General features: G+C 39.9%; 1 protein-coding gene across 3 annotated transcripts; it reads left to right on the forward strand.

Moving 5' to 3' along the window:
* Nucleotides 1-439: 439 nt before the first annotated feature.
* Nucleotides 440-18,291, forward strand: nrbf2b (nuclear receptor binding factor 2b). Of its 3 annotated transcripts, XM_047609208.1 has the most exons (5): nt 465-612; nt 6,551-6,659; nt 12,605-12,689; nt 15,741-15,781; nt 16,453-18,291. In XM_047609208.1, the coding sequence occupies exons 3-5, from the start codon at nt 12,638-12,640 to the stop codon at nt 17,155-17,157; spliced, it is 798 nt and encodes a 265-aa protein (XP_047465164.1). In that variant the 5' UTR covers nt 465-612; nt 6,551-6,659; nt 12,605-12,637; the 3' UTR covers nt 17,158-18,291. The 3 variants fall into 3 exon arrangements, with proteins under 3 accessions (XP_047465163.1, XP_047465164.1, XP_047465165.1); XM_047609207.1 differs by lacking the exon at nt 6,551-6,659 and having other exon boundaries at nt 440-612; XM_047609209.1 differs by lacking the exons at nt 6,551-6,659; nt 12,605-12,689.
* Nucleotides 18,292-20,437: the final 2,146 nt, after the last annotated feature.

Consider the following 20,437-nt stretch of genomic DNA (forward strand, 5'->3'; position numbering starts at 1 on the left):
CTTATCTCAGTTTGTTTGGGTACCAGCTCCCGTAGGACTACCAGGAAATGAATTAACGGACGAATATGTGAAACAAGTTTAAGATTAGAAACTGTTCTGGGCAAGCAGAAGCTAAGACACTTTATAAAAAAGGAACTGAAAAAAAAAGGTGGCAAAATCAGAGGGATAATGTAAACAGAGGGAGACATTTGTTTTCAATTACCCCATTGGTTGAACATATAAGAAATGGAGGTAGGTAAACTATATATATATATATATATATATATATATATATATATATATATATATATATATATATATATATATATATATATATATACATATATATATATATAGTTTGCATATCTGTATGCCAATATGTGTGTTTTATACTAAAATATTAGATTGCTATTAGAAAGCTACCGACGAAGAAGAAGAAGAAGAAAGCGGAAATGACGCCACTACCACGTAACGCAGCTGTGGATGTGTCGGGAAGGTTGTTATTACTGACAGTCTATTTCTTGTCATTACTTTTTCTACATTTTTTTTTGTCAGTGCGTGAGGTGCACAGCCAGTTTGCTAAACTGTCGACGCGCTGATTCAATGGAAGTCATAAATAGCCCGCTCAACCTCGTAAGTTTCCTTCTTGACATTGCAACAACTAGCTAACACAGCTAACATAGCGAGTTAGCAGCTAATTACTTTGTTGTTTCGTGCTAACGTCCGGTACCTTTAACATACTGCACAGCATTCTGGCGTTCGCCAAAGAGTGAGCACAAAGACGTTTAACGTTGGAACACGTACCATGGCATGGTATGCTAAGAACACTGTTAAAAGCAGGGCTTACGTTAGCCGATACATTATTATTCCTGACCGAATACCAACGGCAATGAAACGCGTCAGTAAAAACGAAAACACCGTTCAATATTTTAGGGTCTATAATAGTAAACTACAGCAGCGCGGTTGTAGCTGGTTCACATTCATCCTAACAAGCAGGATAGACTGCATGCCATGACTTGTGTCACATGTTGCTTTCAAATATGGTGAAATTTCAAGTTGTTTGTCATACTCAATATTAAATCTACTATTATAGCAAATACCATTACTACTATTTTAAAGACTCATTTATTATTTTATATCATTTATCTATGTTGTCTAACTACAGTCCAGTAGGAATTGTTGCAGAGGACTGCAGAGTAGTCCTGGTTCTCTGGGCCAGTAAATAAAGACCTGCGGTCTAGACTGTTGTTTCTCGGCTAACAGGACATTCAGAGAACTTCCAAGGTTGAGATTCAGAACAATCAACTGACTATGTCTGAAATGTCCCTCTAACACCTATATAGGGCCTTCAGCATTTTGTAGTATTGTCTGAAACATTATACCCCTTTCACATCGAAAATAGTGTGTTGACACAGGAGTTTCAGACCTGGGTCGACCCACCTTTGGTGTACTTTCACATTACCCTACAGCTTCTATAATCGGTGCGTTTACATGCAGAGCTTAATTGAGCTATGTTCAAAATTCGACTTTCTGACTACAGTCCTTGTCCCAGTTTACATGCAGCGCAAGAAAATCAAATAACTGTTCTCCTCTTCCACACTAGGTGGCGATGTGTGTCTTTTCAGCGGGATAATACCACGTTAATACGGTCCAATTTCCGGTTCACCTATTACATGATATCTTAAACATGAGTCGTTCATGCAGCGGACCGGCATTTCAAACAACAACCAGACGGATAATAGTACATTTTTTTAATCTTGTACGTTATTTTCACACTACTTCTGGTGCAGGTAAGGTCCGCGCTATCCCTCAGACGGTTCTTCTAGCGGCTCCGTTCCTCTTCTTCTACGACTGTCTTTCTTGGAGGTTTTTGTTCTGGGGTCACACGCCAACGCAGTGGTTGTGGAGCGCACACACATTATCCGATTGAAAACTCCAAGTCACGTTATCTAGGTGTCTCAATCAGATAATGAGAACACCGGTTTTAATCTGAGTAACGTGTTTACATGCACTTAAGTTCTCCTGTTATAGTCCGATTAAGGCAATAATTAGTTTTTTTCACGTGCATGTAAACGCACTGAGTGACACAGTTTCACAGGCCGACCACTGACAAAATCCGAACAGGTACAACAGTCAGGTACATAAACGTCACTGTGTAAATTAGGGGATCAATTTACACAATGACGCCACTTGTTGACACAATACAAAATTGCAAGAAGGCCTAAATCCAGTGGAGACACCTGCTAATGTTAGCAGAGAGAAACAGTCCAAATCATCTGAGAAACAGACAACAACGTTAACAGGGATAAGAAGACTACAAGTCAACAATTTGATGGTGAATTTCATTGTTTTGAAGATATAACGCATTTTTTTATTATTATCTAGCTACATTATATTATCTTACAACACACTGTTAAGTACTATTAAATGAAATTGACAGAGTTTGTGTTACGAGTGGCGGGTCTTAGCTTGAGGGAAAACATTTCTTAACACAATAGCCTGTAAATGCCAGTTAGCATATTCCAACAAACTGTTTTGGCAAGAATGGAGTGTTATTTTAAAAAGTTGACTCTGACTGATAGGACTACATTCACCGACCCCTATACTCTCTCCTACAAAGCATAAGTATGAGCTAAGCGTAAGTAAGCGGAACCAATGTGGAGGGTAAGGTACAAAATTCAGCTTTAGCATTAGCATTAACATGTAACAAGAACCCCTCAGATAATTAATCATATGGTTAACTTAATGTAATTTCAGTCACAATTTATTCGAACCCATAAGGTTATACGGGATGAAACTGATGATGTATATTAATATTATCTGATATCAAGTGTGTCCATTGTTGATGATAATCTCACCCCAATCCTATCTTTTAATCGCCAAAACCATTCCAAAGTCGTCTACAACTGGAAGTGGCTGGTACAGCTAACGTGACGCCACAGTGACATAGGCAATGAACGGGTATAGATGAGCGCATTTTCAGTTCAGTTCTGTTGTGTTCTATGAGTTGACATTGTTTTGTGGAACATCTTTTTTGTTTGTTTTTGTGAGAGCTGCATGTTAAAAGTGTCATGTGTTATTTACTACTGCACTAAATTGATGCAGAGGGTCCTGCATTAACACAGACCCTGTCACGTGCATAGCTGATGTGTACCTTCCCAGCAATAGAACGGAGAAGAAGAGCGCAAGAGCTGTGATTGGTCCGCTTGGTTGTTGCATATTTCTGCTTTAGTATTTCCGTCTGCTTTTCCATCGCTGCGATTTTTGAATTGATTGTTTGGGAACAATAAAGGATTGGTAAGGTACACTGAGACAATTGTATGAAATTTTGGCAAAAGTTTCAGCCGCCATTGTTGAAAGTGAAGCAGGGAGTGGATGGAAAGTGCAGCAGGAAGTAGAAACAAAAATTAACTTGACTGCTACACTGCCGTTTAACATTTGGGTGGTGTTTTTACAGAGCAAGCAGGACTGAAGAGCGCATAATTATGACTGTTTCACACCAGGAGGAGTCAGTGCATAAGTTCTAGGCCTGTCGTGATAACAAATTTTGCTAGATGATGTATTGCCCACAAATTATTGCAGGTAAACAATATTATTGTCAACATTATTTTGAGACCATTTCTTTCACTAATGCAGGGGTTCCCAAACTTCCGAGTGCCATGGCCCACTTTAAAATCTGATATCTCTCACGGCCTACCCAACAACTCTGATCAACACACAAGACGAATTATTTCTTGTTTTTATTTCATGAACAGAGCAATATGTTACTATGCAATAACATGCACATTAATAATCCATCCACATGACTTTCTTTTTGTTTTTTCTTTTCGACCCTCTTCACTCTTTGAGATTGACTCATTAACAGCTTTTTTTTTGACTCCTGACAGTCACCGATCCATTGTTACTCTTTCCCACCATTGATAAGGAATTCCCTGAATTACAATTCCCTGTCAATAATGAAATAAAAGATAGACCTCTCGCGGCCCACCTGCAATACCTTCGCGGCCCACACTTTAGCAATCACTGCACTAAAAGCAATACACTTTTTTTTCTAAAGAGTATTTAACATTGTAATTGGAATGTCAAGAACTTTTAAAAATCCTAAATAAATTAAAAAAAAAATTGCCCTATGAACTGGCATGCCCGGGTGCTGAGTGAAGTCTCTTGTCATCCAGCCTGTTTGGTAGAGAGAGACGAAATGACTGCATGTGGTAATTTTTCGAGGCTGGTATTATTGAGTTCGTTTCCATTTAACATGCGATTAATTGATTGGATTATCGTGACTAGCCCTGGATGTAGTTATGGCTGCAGATTTGACGGTGTTAATGGTGATGGCGTGGACTAAGGCAACCCATGTTCAGGCTTCAGTGACCTTGGAGGAAGGTAGCTTCTTTTGTGTGAGACACTATATGTTCCGGCCAAGAACAGAGACTTTAAAAACCACTACTTGCAACAACTAGCTAACAAAGTGTAGTTAAAAACACATCACTGGTGAGTAAGCACTTGTTGGATAGTTTCACGTTGATGTCTGGTACCTTTAGTTGGTCAGTCGGCTGGTCTGTCTTTTTGTCATTTCCTTATTTATTGATTTTTTTTTACATACTTACCAATATCAGTTTTATATAGCCAGGAGGAATACTTCCTCTTTGACAGTCAAGTAGGGCCAATCCCTGCCAATCCCAGGTATTTTGTGTGCGCACCATTGATACTACAAATCTTAGACTGCATTGCAATAGCTAAACTGGCATCAAGCAGGTACGTCAACTTTATTGACAAACTCATCAGTCTGATGGTTGCCTTGGCAACCGTTCGTTGTATTGGTAGCGTAAAGCAGGTTCTGTGGCTCCACCAGTCCATACAGTTAACTGATAAAAGCTCAAACAACGAGAACTGGAGCACCAAATACTACAGTACACTGTATCAGTTAGCAGACACCAATCAGTTAGCATGCATGGATACATAGTGTCAACCAATTTGCTTGCCCTTCCCCAAATAGATCCTCAGATGCACCACTGACCACTTCAGGCTTTGATCTGGCAATATTGCCACTCTCCACCAGCTGTTCTGACAAATAAGATTTAATCTTTGCTTTGTGTTGCGTCTCGTCTTCAAAAATTTCAGACGCCACTACTGAGCAGGGCAAGACCACGTAGTCAAACACAAAAGACAGCGTCACTCGGATGTCGTTTAATAGTAAATAGTAGTTTAATAGCAGTTTAATAACACACACAACAACAACAACAACAACAACAACCAAAAACATGAGTTTAGTGTTACAAAAAAAGGGCAAGGAAAAAAAACTAATATGTCTATGATCTGCCCTTTGCAGTCAAAAACCTGTTTCGCTTCCCACTCTCACAAGTCACTGCATTACTCTCCCAAGCTATCTCAAATTGTTGCAGGCAGCAGCTCTGACCCAAAATGCATTATAAGTCCATAATACACAAAATTATGTTCTGAAAAACCTATTCATATAAACATCTGTTTTCAAATAAAGTTATAAATAAATTAACTATAGATTAACCAAGATTAATTTTGGCCTCAGAGATGGCCAAATGGAGATGCTAAAGCAGCACAATTGCCAATACACATTCAAAATAGGTCAAAATCAAACAGCAGGGTCTTCATACATTGTCAGTATAAAAATATACAAATTTCCGCGTTTCACCATTGTCATCACAGTATTGGGGAAAACATTAGATTATTTGCTGAAATCCTTCAGCCCCATAAGAAACGTCTTTGCTCACCTTTCAGCTTGTTTTATGTCTTCCAATGGAAGATACAGTTTCACAGTGACCTGTAGCAGGTTCATTTTGGTGTTCAGGCTTTCCACAAGTGTTTATTTCTTTGACATAACAGATGAAGAAGTTCTTTGAACTTAAATATCCAGGCAACCTCTCTCTGTAGTGTACTCAGTGAGGAGTAATACTTGATCAATTTGCTGGTTGGATTTTTCTCCCCAATGCTCACACATATTAAAACAGATTCATCTCTAAATCATCTGGATGAATTTGCCCTAAGTTTTTTTTTTAGGGATTTCAAGCCAATCTGTTTCTGGCCTCTTTAGATTTGACAAGGTCAGAGTTGTTTTGTTGGTTTTGTACATCTGTCCATTTGAGATCTCTTGACTTGCTCCAAGTTGCTCCAAGATACAGTGTATGATCCATCTCTGCCATCTCTTATCAAGTTCTTCTGGAATAAAAGCGCTTTAAGAGAATACCTCTTCTGGTAAGGGATTTTGTCTTGTTAGCTACTTTGAAGGTGAAAGTGTCACTTTCTGTGTTTCACCGGATCCCAAGCGCTCTTTCAATTGGTCCCAGTCCAGTTCCGTGATATTTCTGGCTTTCTGACACTCAACAATACTCAGCAAAACCTCCTGGCTATTACTGACCCACTCAGCCAATAAGAAGCCTCCTTGACAGCAGATGTCTTTGAGGTCTTTGATAAGTTAAACAGCTTTATTCATTGTAGTCACTGATTTAAGACAATCGTCAACATAGAAGTTGTGTTGGACTGTTTCAGTTAGTTCCTTGTCATACTTGTAGATGTTGTCTTTTGCTGCCTGTTTCAGAGCAAAATTGGCAATGCTAGGTGAAGAAACAGCTCCGGCCTATGGACCTTCATTCAGTAGGCTTACAAAGGTCTGGAAGTATCTCCAGCAGGCCGCCACAGAAATCTGAGTAAGTCCCTGTGTTTGTCATGCACCTCATAAAACATTGCCTTAATAATATCTGATATAAAAACCTGAGTAAAACTCCAATTAGAGCAGGGGTGGCCAACCAGGCAGAGACCAAGAGCCACATTTTTTACTGTGTCCATACACATGGGCACACATGAACATCACCCCATCCCTTCCTCACACACACACACACACACACACACACACACACACACACACACACCTTTGCTCAGCCAGATTTATAGTAAATGTCGCACACCAACATGATAATGACAGAAATTGACTCCTACAGTACAAAGAGAGGCCAGTCATTTCCAACAATGAACACTGTGTGCACTGTCTCACACAGACAAACTCTCAGTTCAACCAAGTCCACAAACAAAAATATTATAATTTACAATAGCTTTTTTCTTTTACTATGCATGTTACTTACTACTTACATAGTGAGCTAAAGTGGCGCTGAAGATTTGAAGCTTTGAAATGCGTTTATGACGCCTGACATAAGGCAGAATGGCTTGCTATTACGTTTGACAAAAAAATCTAAAACTTGAACTCAAGCGAAGCGAAACTTCGATATGAACGTAAGAGCCGCATGCGGCTCGGGAGCATTCACCAGGTCAGAATCTTGAAGGATATGTGGATATATAAATTTTGATATACAGCGGGTAAAATAAATATTGAACACATCTCAATTTTTCATAGTAAACATGCTATTGACATGAAATTTTAACCAGGTGCTGGTGACAACCCAAGTAATCCATACATAGAAAGAAGCCAAAACAAATAAGTTCAGAAATTAAGTTATGTGTAATAATGTAAAATAACAGAGGGAAAAAGTATTGAACATGCTTACTGATATTTATTTAATACTTTGTACAAAAGCCTTTGTTGGAAGTGACAGCTTCAAGACGCCTCCTGTATGGAGAAACTAGTCACATGCATTGCTCAGGTGTGATTTTGACCCACTCTTCCACACAAACCATCTTTAAATCTTAAAGGTTCCGTGGGCCACTTCTATGAACTCTGATTTTTAGTTCTTTCCATAGATTTCCAATTGGATTCAAGTCAGGTGATTGACTGGGTTATTCTAGCAGCTGTATTTTCTTCCTCTGAAGCCAGTTGAGAGCTTCCTTGGCTCTGTGTTGTCTTACCAAAATGTCCACCCTTGTTTTATCGTCGTCATTCTGGTAGATGGCAGCATTTTCTGAAGAATGTCTTGGTACCATTTCTATTCATCCTCCCTTCAATTATATGAAGTTTGCCAGTACCATATGCAGAAAAACAACCCCTCATTATGATGTGCCCACCTCCAAATGTCACTGTCAATATGATGTTTTTGGGGTGGTGTGCAATGCACTTTGTCCTCCAAACATAGTGTGTGTTATGGCATCCAAAGAATTAAATTTTGCTCTCACCTGACCAGAGTATGTTGTCCCAGTATTTTACAGGCTTGTCCAAATGTTGTCCATCAAGCTTTAAACAAGCTTCAACATGCTTTTTCTTCAGAAATGGAGTCTTGTGTGGTGAGCGTGCATACAGGCCATGGCCGTTGAGTGCATTGCTTATTATTTGTAGTCTGATGATTTTTTTTTCACTTCTCTGTCAGAAATCTCGCGAGGAGAACCTAGTTGTGGCCGGTTTATGGTCAAATAATATTCTTTCCACTTCTGGATTATGGCCCTGACAGTGATGGTAAATAGTAAATGGTTTTGCTCTTATATAGCGCTTTTCTACCTACTCAAAGGTACTCAAAGTGCTTTTACAGTCAGAGACACATCCACCATTTGCTCACAGAAGCACACACACCCTTCGGTTCATGGACAACCCGCTCTACCTACTGAGCCATGGCCGCCCCTAGTACTCACTGGAATGTTCAGAAGTTTAGAAATCCTTCTGTAACCAATGCCATCAGAATGTTCTTTGCTTTTACCCATCATGAGATGTTCATTGTGTGACACCTTGGTAATGACACACCTTTTTATAGGCCAGCAGTTTGGACTGAACCAGCTGATATTAATTTGCACTGACAAGGGGCAGGATGGCTTTCTGATCACTGATAGATTTCGGCTGGTGTCTTGGCTTTCCATGCCTTTTTCCACCTCCCTTTCTGCATGTGTTCAATACTTTCTCCCTCTGTTATTTTACATTATTACACATAACTTAATTTCTGAACTTATTTGTTTTATTACTTTCTATGTATGGATTACTTGGGTTGTTACCAAGACCTGGTGAAAATTTCATGTCAATAGCACCTTTAGAAATATACTTACTTATACATATACTTATTTTACCCACTGTATTCACATTTTCTATTATTTATTGATGAATGATGAATGTGTTTTTTTATGTACCTATTCAAAATAAACGTTTCATTCATTCATTCATTCATTCATTCATTCATTCATTCAATGCCCCTTCATCAAACATCCAAAAAAGTGTATTTAGGGGTGGCTCGATACCACTTTTTCTCATCCGATATCGGTACTGCAGCCTTGAGGATCGGCCAATACCGATCCAATACCGATCCGTTTGTTTTTGTCACTCTAAAAGTTGTTAATAATACGTGGATATTATTTACTTGATACTGACATCTGAAAACATCACAGCTATTTTGGTCCCTCCCAAAAAAGAAGGAAAATATGTGACCACAGCTGAAGTTATGCTGTGACTTTATTAAAACTCAAAGCCTACATAGCGTTTAACAGCATTTGTAAACACTGCACCAGCTGTGCCATTCTAATTTGAAGTTGTGTCGGAGAGACTAGTGCTTACTTGGTAAAATCCTTTTAGCATATATTAAACTTTAACCTTTCAGTGCTTATTTGCAAACTGCTAACGTCACTCATGTAATGCTACCACTGAGACAAAATCTGCGATGATATAGCAAAGTTGCTTTGCAGTTATTTTACACCGGAGATTTTGGCCAGGGACACTTTTGAAAGGGGCAGTGAAATATATTGTTTATTTTAAATATATTGGCCTATAATATATTGTTGTTCCAATGATGTTTTCATGTTTACAGTTACTTATTTCATGAACAAACTTACCGCGACTTGTGGAAAAGAGGGAAATGTCTGCTGGTTGATTGACTGACTGGTCAGATGATTGTGAGGTTTCGTGGTGTAGAGTGGGGGAGGGTCTCACTGAAATGTGAGCTGAGTTATCTGGGTGAGCACAGCACGCTCCACTGGACAAAATAAATCGGTATACCAGTGGGTGCTTTTGTCATTGTCACACTTTTTTTTCTATCGGCGCAACATTTCACTGATACGTTAGAACCTCCGATAGAACTGGAGCCGTCCTGTCGGGCTCCGATATATTGGTGTGACGTGTGTGGAATGAGCGATTGACAACATGGCAGAAAGACAGCCTGAACTTTTAGTTGAAAAGAAAGGTAGGACAACTTTGGTTATTTGGACACATTTTGGATTAAAATTGTCGGATGTGGAGTAGAAGGAGATTGTTTGCAAAGTTTGTTGCACCATCGTGTCTGCACCCCAGAGCAACACGACAGATTTATTTAACCATTTAAAGCAAAAGACCCAAAAAAGCGCGTCAACTTCAGCCTCCGCAACACAGTCCTCCATTGAAGACAGTCTTTACAATACCGCTCCATATCCCACCTGCTCCTGGCGACAGCAAGAGATAATGCAGGCTGTGACATTTATTGCTGTGGTGCAAAGTGAAGTTGAGGATATATGAGATAGTTTGGGCTTATGGATCGGATCTGGCAGGTTCTAATAAAAAAAATCCACTACCCGATCCAGTCATTTTGGCCTGGATCGGATCGATCCATCCCTAATCGCATTCTAGAAAGTCAACTTTCTTCATGTGTGGGACTTCTTCATGTGGAAAGCTAAAACTTGCCGCTAGTGATGCAGCAGTGAAGGTATGTTGTATGTTACACCGTAACATACAACTAGTGACAAGTAAGTTATATACACGTCTATATAGAAGGTAAAGCTCTGCTTCAGGGTGACTTCAGGCCAAAACAACAAACAAAACCCAGCTATTCTGTTCCCAAAACCAATAACTACAAAGTGTACTACTAAGTGTAGCAGAAGAAACAAAAATACATTTAATAAACCTGCCTAATCTAATAAACAGGAAAAAAAACGTTGACCGGAAGGTGATCAAAAATAGATGTAATTTGTGGTCTAAGGATTAAAATCACAGACAACCACTGAAATTATTCAGGGTATCCGCGGGGTCTTAAAAAGTGTAACATCCAATGATTTGAATTTAAGGCCTTAAAATGTCTAACATTCTCTTAAATACAATTTTGAAAGGTCTTAAATGTATTGATGTTGCTTTTACTTAAAACAAACTAAGTCTAATTTTTAAATATTTAGATTTTTGAGGAAGCTATAACATAACTACAAAATGGAACTAAAGTACCTGTGCAGCCCAGTCAGAATTTATCGAGCACAACCAGCTAGCCAGTGTGTATGTGTGTCACAGCGGAGCATAGCAAAAGTTTATGGAACCCCACAGCATCACTTGAGTTTTCTTTGGCCAAGTTGTACTATTACGATAATTACTAACGAGTAAGTTACTAACGAGCTTACAATCTAACTGCTCAGACTGTGAGCTGAATATTATCCTTAACATTATAAGCTGTTGCCATACAGTAACACTAGTTATACATTTAAAGCTGTGGTTGCTAGCAGCTCCATGAGTGATGAGCGGCTAATCAGTTAACGCTTTGTATACGATGGGTAAATGCAAATTCAACAATTTGTGGCTCCAGTACACAGAATATAACACATGGCTGAAGCCGGTGGATGGAAATATTTATGAAGCACTCTGCACCTTCTACAAGAGGCTTCTTTTGTTTCTAAGTTCTAAGTTTGTATTCCAATGTGAAAAAACTGTGAATAAATTCATATATTTTGCAAGTAATTCCGGACCTCCTTTTTGCCAGTATGGATGTGAAATGGGTCTTAAGTTGTATTCATTATGGCCTTTAAAAAGTCTTAAATTTGACTTGTTGAAACCTGTAGAGACCCTGTCATTACACATTACCAGATGTGTAAACACTTGATTTTCTTAAACTAATACAATCTTCATTGCTCAAAATTTGAAGGAATGTTTGTTTTGGCTATACCATACTACTAGAACAGTGTTTTCCAAAATAACCCAGGCACTTAAACAAATAAACTTTATTTTGCAGAAAACACAAAGGAGAGAGATTACAACTATAAAAAAAAAAAAAAAATCTGAAGGTTGCAACGGTCAGCAATATAATTAGTAGGAAGTGCAAAGGCCCTTGTTTTGAGTTTTTGAGGGACATCACACTCTCACACTGCTCTGATGTGATTGGTCCACCTTTCTTCCAGTCTCTTCCACGGTTCAGCGACTGTAGTGGGTTTCCATAATCTTGCCACCATAATTTTCCAGAGATTTTCTGTTGGGTTTAGATCAGGACTCTGGGCTGGCCATTACACTATTTCAAAGTTTTGAGGTACTGCTTTACCCGTTATGCTTTGTGACAGGAGGCATTGTCCTGCATTTAAATTACTGGCTGATTGGAGGATGAGTGCAGGGGAGGAACCACATGTTATTGAAAAAGGTTCTGGTAAACATTTGCATTCACTCTTCCATGTAGCTGTAAGAGGCCCAACTTCTGCACAAAAAAACATCTCCCAAACAATGACATTTGTTTGACACTTGAGTGATAGAGAAGAGCCCCGAGCTTTTATACTTGCCAAACTTGATCAGCATTTATACACAATGCAGAGCATTAAGATGAATGTGTTGCACTTATTAGTCATTTTTTTCCCTTGTGCTTTTCACCCATCAGATTAAATGATGAATGGGGAATATATTAACTAGAAGTCAATGTAATATTTTTCCCATAAAATGTAAAAATATCAATTACCCTTTTTTAGATACAGTCATACATACACTGCTGCCATGTTGTCCTCTCTTTCCCTTTCCCTTCAGGCACATCAGCAGTGCAGGAAGGCAGATCGTTTGATGGCTGCTGGAAAGTATGAAGAGGCCATATCCTGCCATAAAAAAGCATCAGGTAGGTTCTGACACTATAGAGATTGCAGTTAACCCAAAAATATCGACCTAATTATAGAGAAATAGCTTATCTTGCAATTACTGTTAAGTTGCAGTTCAGTTCTAAGATAAGATAATACTTTATTGATCCCCATTGGGGAAATTCAAATGTTACAGCAGCACAAGTCAAGAAAAGACATTAAATAGGACACACAGAGCAGGCAGCAAAAAGACATTAAATAGGGCAAACACAACAGTCAACAAAAAAACACTACACAAGAACAAAGTGAATACAGTTGTGGATAAAGTGACTATGTACATAGGCTACATATTGGCTTAGTGAGGTCAGAGCTGTGTGCTGTCGTACAGTTTGATGGCAGTGGGCACAAAGGAGCATCTGAACTGTTTAGTTCTGCACCAGGGTGGGATGATCCTTTGACTGAATGAGCTGCCTATCAACCACAGCTTGTGTTGCAGAGAGTGAGGGGGGGGGGGTGTCCTCTCAGCCACTGTTTCCAAGCAGTCCAAGATGATCGGATCCTCCGCACCCATGTGCTGCCAGTAAGCATGGAATGTTAATGCCACTGGCCCGTAAGCATTGGGAGCACTTCAGTACTGGAACAATGCAGAAAGTCTTCCAGAGGTCGGGTACCTTCATCAACCTCAGAGAGAAGTTAAAGAGGTGCTAAAAGATTCCAGCCAGCTGCCCAGCACACACCCTGAAGACCCTGGGGCTAATGACGCCTGATCCTGGCTATATTGTGCCTCAGTCTGGAAAACTCTCTCTGTAACTAGCAGGAGGTGAGGGAGAGGCGATGGTGGGACTGTGGTGATGTCAGTCAGTACGTTTACATACCCGTAAAAAAAAAAAAAAAAAAAAATCTTTGATTTAATCACATTCCAACCAGACAATTTAAGTGCATGTTAACATGACTAAAACCGGAGTTCTACTTATTTGATTAAGGCACCCAGATAGTGCGATTGGAATTCATTTTTCTCCGGCCTCTAGGCCTATGCGCTTAATTGGACTACAATAGGATAACGCGTATGCACACACTCCACAATTGCTGCGTGTGACACTGGAACAAAAACATCCAAGAAAGCCGGTCGCGGAAGTAGAAGGTAAACAGAGCCCCTACAAGAACCGTCTGAGGGATGGCACATATCTTATTTGCACCATAAGTAGTGCGCACATTACGTACGAGATTAAAAGAGCCAAACTATTATCGATCTGGTTTTTGTTTGAAATGCCGTTCTGCCACATGATCGACACTTGTTTATTATATGATGTTAAAGGTCAACCGGAAAGGGGGCTGTATAAACGTGGTATATGCTGAAAAGACACATATCACCACCTAGTGTGGATGACGAGGACATGTTCCCTTCAGTTATTCGATTTTCTCCGCTGCATGTAAACTGGGACAAGGGTCGCACTCAGAAAGTCAAATTTTGGGCTAATGAACAGAGGGAGGGGAAGGGAGGCAATATGTTGATGGGGAGGCAAGAATTTACAGCAGAGGTGTGAATGGGTCGCAGTGGTGAGGGATGGGGACACAGATCGACAGTCAGAATTCCTAAGGGTGGTGTCAAACCTTTTGAAGAATAGGTTTAGGTCTGATGCAAATTCAGAGCCACCATGAGGTTTTCCCACAACCTGTTATCCTTTTCATCTCACTCCAGACCTCTTTTGTGTTGTTCTGTCCGGTCTTGGCCTCAATCTTCTCCTTATAACTGTTCCTGGCCTCTCTCAGTTCTCTTTTCAGCTCCTTTTGAACAGCCCTGGGATCCTCACGATCTTTGGCTATGAATGCTCTCTTCTTCTTATTAAGGCCTTTAATGTCTTTGTTTATCTGTGGCTTGTTATTGGAAAAACAATGGACCTTTTTTGTTGGGACGATGTTGTCCGCACAGAATTTTATGTAGTCCATTATGCAGTCTATGGCATTAAAACACTCCTGCAGTGCCTCCTCTGTGTCTTTAGACCATACCTTTATAGTCCTGGTGCTGGCCGCCTGTTGTTCCACCATTGGTATGTAGGTGGTGTCAAGGTGTACTAGGTTATGGGAGAAGAAGAATTGAATTCCTTCCTTCCTTCACTTTGGCACATAGGAGGTCCAGGGTTTTCTTCCCTCTCATACTGGGTGAATTTGGTGAGGACAGGAGACAAAGACATGGTTGAAGTCCCTGCTGATCAGGATGAGAGTGCTGGGATGATGCTTCTGTAATCCTCCAACCACAGAATTGATGATGTCACTCGCAGTGGCTGCAGCCACTGATGGAGGAATGTAAGCAACCACTATGATGGCGTGTGAGAACTCTCGCAAAAAGGACAAAGTCCTACCGCCACGAGCTCCACATCAGGAGTACAAACAGAGTCCTTGATGGTTATGTGTCCAGGGTTACACCATTTAGTGTTGACAAAGACGGGAAGCCCCCCTCCTGTCTTCTTGCGGCTCTGCCTCCCCCGGTCCCCTCGGATCAGCGTGAAGCTGGGCACACCGATAACACTGCCCGGTATATTCCCATATAACCAGGTCTCAGTGAAACAGACCATACTACACACTCTACACTTTCCCCATAATGACCGAAGGCAAGAGGGGCTTGAATCTCTTGTCCATGTCAGTCCTCTCTCTCACTTTTGCGCCGTCTCGTTTACCACGGCGGGTGCTTCTCCACATCTCCTCAGGAATATTCACAGCGGGAAGTCCGGCTCCATGCCTGAAACAGAGTACTTCCTTTTGAATGTACATTTATGTTGTTAACAATAATAAAAATAAAAAAAAAAAAACAGAGGAAAAAAAGTACTAAAACTCTAGCATAAACACAGAACAATTAAAACACAAAATTAAAGTTTGAAGAAGCAAGAAAGGTAAAAAAAAAAAAAAAAGGTCAGAGCTGCAACAGGCTGCTGTCCCTCCACACCATCTTGGAAGTAAAACCACAACAACAGACACTGTGTCACTGGCCTGAATGCCTGACTGATGTATTTTCCTATGTGATGCATTGTGTCAGGCGGAAGTTGCTGCTCACACCTTCCATGTTGTTCACATCCCTGTCACTGTCTTTCTCCTAGATCTTTTAACTGATGCAATGACAACAACAGTGTGTGAACAGGTGAGTCTATTTTGTATGGCTTTCATTGATACTGTGACATTCTTCTCTTCACCACGATTCATTCATGCAGTCTGAGATTAAAGAGCAGAATCAAAATCTTTGTCCAGGAAACACAATCGCTTTTTGTAAGCATGTTAACGTGGGCAGAAAGACAGAAACTTTACAGAGTTATAGGTAGTATAACTTAAAATAAAGAAGTGCTCCATCAAAGAAAGATGTATTCAAGTTCTGAACTACTGCTGCCTACAAATAGAACTCATTAGCTTGTGGTTATGACTTGGGAAATCATCAAAAATTTCCACTTACGAGGTTGTGAATAGCACCGCCAGCAACAGAGTTGATGTGGTGGTATATGTACTCATGAACGTAAACACCCTGTTAAGCAAGACAGTCTTGTTCTTTTGAGTTCAGGTAATGCTAATTTTGCAGAGATTTTCAATTATTTTTAATGTTATACCTTAAGTTGACATTAGTATCAGGCCCCAACCCTAAATAAAGAACATTAAAATCACCAAGTAATTGTGAGGTTAACAAGCTGCTTTCATTTTGTTCTATGTTAAGATATCCTGTAATACAGAATATGCAGTACAACACCCTAAATGGGGCCAAAAAGCACTTGTATGTCTATGTCAGTGTTGTAGCTATGAGTGTAACCCCTGTTAATGCTGTAGGCTCGCCTGTCCATGGAGCTGCAGAGAGACAGTCATATCAAACAACAGCAACTGATCCACGAGTGCTGGAAGAGAGAAACTCGACGTGAGGCACCAAAGACACAGCCGAGTTTGATGCACCCTCCAAATGGTCCAGGGCTTATTTCCCAAATGCAGTCCCCAGGCCAGACCCAGGCACACAACTCCCCGGGCATCTCAGCTACAGAGTGCATGGTGGCGATCAGGGAGAGAGAGTATGACACCTTACTCTATCAGTTTCAGACTCGGCAGACAGGTTACCAGTCTTTAACTCCATCATGTTGTGGATCTAAGACCAACAAAGATGACAAAACTCGCCTGGAAGAACAGCAGACCACCATTGAGGACTTAAGGCACTTAGTTGACCACCTGATCAATGAAAACCAACGGCTTGTGGCAGAAAATGAGCGGCTTCAATCAGAAAATGCTCGACTACACGTCGAGGCAGCAGACTTTGTGGAGCGTTCTGACCTCTGGGTGCTTCCACAAGCAGGAGGCACTGTTGGAAGAGAGAGGGAGAAAGTTAGAAAGACCACTGGTAAGGGAATCGAGATTTCAATCCCTCAGCTGCCACCATTGGAAATGCCAGCTCAGGAAGATCTGTGTCTTGATAATTTACCCCCTCTGGAGCTGCCAGAGGACATCCGAAATGAATTACAGGAGCTATTGGACAGAGATAAATTGTGATATAACAGGCTTGTTTGAAATTGAAAATCACAGACTTTGGTTACATGTGTACTGAGGTTAGGGGTCTCACTCCCCTATAAACTATAAAAGAATCTGTGATGTATACACCACTAGGTGCAACAACAAAAGAGGAGGTGTCAAGTCTGAGGAAGAGGACTGTTAAGGCAGAAAGGGTGAAACCATTTCCGCTAATGCAAGACAAGTCACAGATAGAGGAATAGTTCTCCCAGATATGTTAGTGTGAACATCAATGAGGTTGTTTGTACGTACTGCTTTAACAATTAGCTATTTTTGTTAGCTACAGAGACTCAAACACGTAGGGTGAACAAATATGAAATAGGGATGTTCAGTGATAACGGTTAACTTACCTTGATTTTTACATAAGATTATTTACCTTCCTTAATTGGAGCAAACACATTTCTTTTTCCAAGAACATATTAAAATATGTGTTGATCATTAAATCATTGTGTGCTGTGAAGAAGCTCCAGTCAACTTTAGACCGCATAATGACCTTAGGAATACATTTTTGATAATTAAGTGATTTAGTGGTCTGTTGGAAAAGAGTTGCAGAGTGCTTAAATGAAGTGCCACCATCAAAGTCATTTGATGCTACGCTGACATTTTAAAAATGCACATTGTCTCAACTTGCCTGAGGTTTTGTGGAAAATGACTCGGTGTTAGTCTTCCAGTGTCATACCTATCTCCACAGTGTTGCATCAGCACAAATTTCAGTCTGTTATCGTGCAAAACACACTGCCTTGTTCATATTTCGTATTTCTGTCACAGTTGTTTAAGGTGGCCAAGGCCAGGATGCAGCAATGGTTGCCCTTCACAACATTGTTGGGAATAACTTTCTCTGGTGCAATATTTGTGCACTGGAATTCAAAACATAATGTTGACTGTAATACATTTTCTGATTTAAGACAAACATTGTTTGATAATTGGTGTCTTAGTGAAGCTTGCCCATACCATATCTCATTAAATTGACTCATTGAAATCATAGAGGATTTGCTAAATATATGTGGCTCCTGCAGAAATGTATTAAATCGTGATGACAGAAGCTTGTGTAGAGAGGAGAGATTGTGTGTGTATTAGATAAAAACAAATAAACTATTGATCATGTCAAAAAATGTATTTACACCTGCTGGACATTCTTGCTGGTATGGATCAGTGCTAACCACCACACCACTGTGCTAGTCTGACAACATATGTTATCATATCAATAGCGCCACCAAACGGCAATGTTCAAGATCTCACTATATCACATACTCAAGATTGAAACAGTAATGTGACGACAATAAAAAACACGAACATGAACCGTGCACAACCAATACACAGTAATCAATTTACAAGTTACCAAACACATTATATCACAGGTAAACCGCTATGTGAGGTTGTGCACCCCCCCCCCCCCCCACACACACACACAGCGAGTTACGCATTACACAAGTTCCATTATAATTCAAACAATATGTGGGTAGTACATACTACATTATCAATTCCATTTAGATTAAAAAATAAACTGGACTCACCAAACGCCTTTTTTACAACCTCCTGCTTAACCAGGTTTTCTGCTTAAAGCACTCCTGGTTGAATTACCTTGTTTTATCTTTTCCCTCTTGAGAAATGACTACATCCTCTGGTGGATGTGCTCCCAAACCTTTTCTCCAATCTCCTTATCTCCAAATTCTGCTCAAGTGGTAAAGTCCTACTAGCGACGTAGTCAACTCGATTCATCTCATCTTATGTACCGCTTAATCCTGCACTAGGATCGCGGCGGTTGCTGGAGACTACTCGATTCAGACATGTGCACACGTCTACTCGAGACGTGTGCAGTCCCTGCCCTAAGTGCTCTGGGGCTCTTGAACTTCAGGACCATCTTTGCCAGGCCCCACTGAGTGGAAACAGATTCTGCATTAGGCACAAAGAACTATTCACACGTAAGTACACTACAATAAGTGTCTACAGAAAGAATTGCGTTCATCAAATGAAAGCTTCGGACATTTCATTTGGGACAAAGTTTATTATTTATTAACTTATGCGCAACAAGATATAGTTCTAAAAAAGAAAACATATAAAAGCTTATAATCCTCCCCTGCACAGCAGTGCACCTCTGGTGGAGCCATGCCCCACCATCACCTAATGCAAAGACGCCACTATTCATGATACTAATTCCATAAAAATATTACACGTAGATGCTGGGAGAAGATGGGTTTACGGTGTCATTTTATAAAACTTTCATAGAGGAGGTAATCCCATTATGTGATTCATTCAACTAAACTATATTGTAGAAAATATCTAAAAAGAGGGGGAAGTTTGACGAAACAGTTTAGCTTAGGAAGGGGTACTAGACAACGATGTAGCCTCTCTCCAAGTCTCTTTGCATCGTTCATTGAGCCGTTAGCCCAAATGATCAGGCACCAGGAAGAAGTTAAAGGGGAGAAGTTAGTAGGGGAGGAGCATAAAATAGGATTATTTGCTGATGATGTATTGCTTTTTTTTAAGAAATCCTAATGAAAGTTTTCCAGAGACAATGAGATTATTAAAACGTTATGGGGAATATTTAGGATACAAAATTAATGTCACAAAAACACAGATTTTGGCAATAAATTATTCCCCATCACAAGAGATAAAAGATATATACAAGCTCAAATGGAATGCTAAATCAATTAAATATCTGGGTGTAAACGTTACAAATAGAATAGGCAAGATATATGACGCATATCACACGAAAATAAACCAATATATTAGGAGAGAGATGGTGAAGTATTTGCTTAGATTTCAGCTCAAAGATAGAGATAATTAAGACAAATGTTCTCCTGAGACTTTTGTATATGTTCCAATCTCTACCGGTGATACTCCCACAAAAACAATTCTTAGAATGGGATATGTGGATATTAAGGTTTATATGGGGAGGTAGAAAAAAATCTAGGATTCGATACAAAACCCTGCAGCTTCCTAAAGAAAAAGGAGGTCTTGCTTTACCAAGCATAGGAATATTTCTACGCAGCACAAATCAGACCACTGGTATGTTGATGGAAAAATATAGAATTTGGCATGATTGACATAGAGGTACAAAATCTAATAGGACACAAAGGATTATTAGGAAAATTAGGTAGCCGACTGGATATTATAACTAAAACTACAGTAGAAATATGGAATACAATGGTTGAAAGGTATAAATTGGAGAAAGATAAAAATGCTGAGTTTGTTTGCGTTTGATTCCAGGTTTATACCAGGAATGATTGATAAAGGTTTTAAGCAATGGGCGACCAAAGGA

This window comes from Mugil cephalus, chromosome 16 (genome assembly GCF_022458985.1).
Source record: "Mugil cephalus isolate CIBA_MC_2020 chromosome 16, CIBA_Mcephalus_1.1, whole genome shotgun sequence".
Lineage (NCBI taxonomy): Eukaryota > Metazoa > Chordata > Actinopteri > Mugiliformes > Mugilidae > Mugil > Mugil cephalus.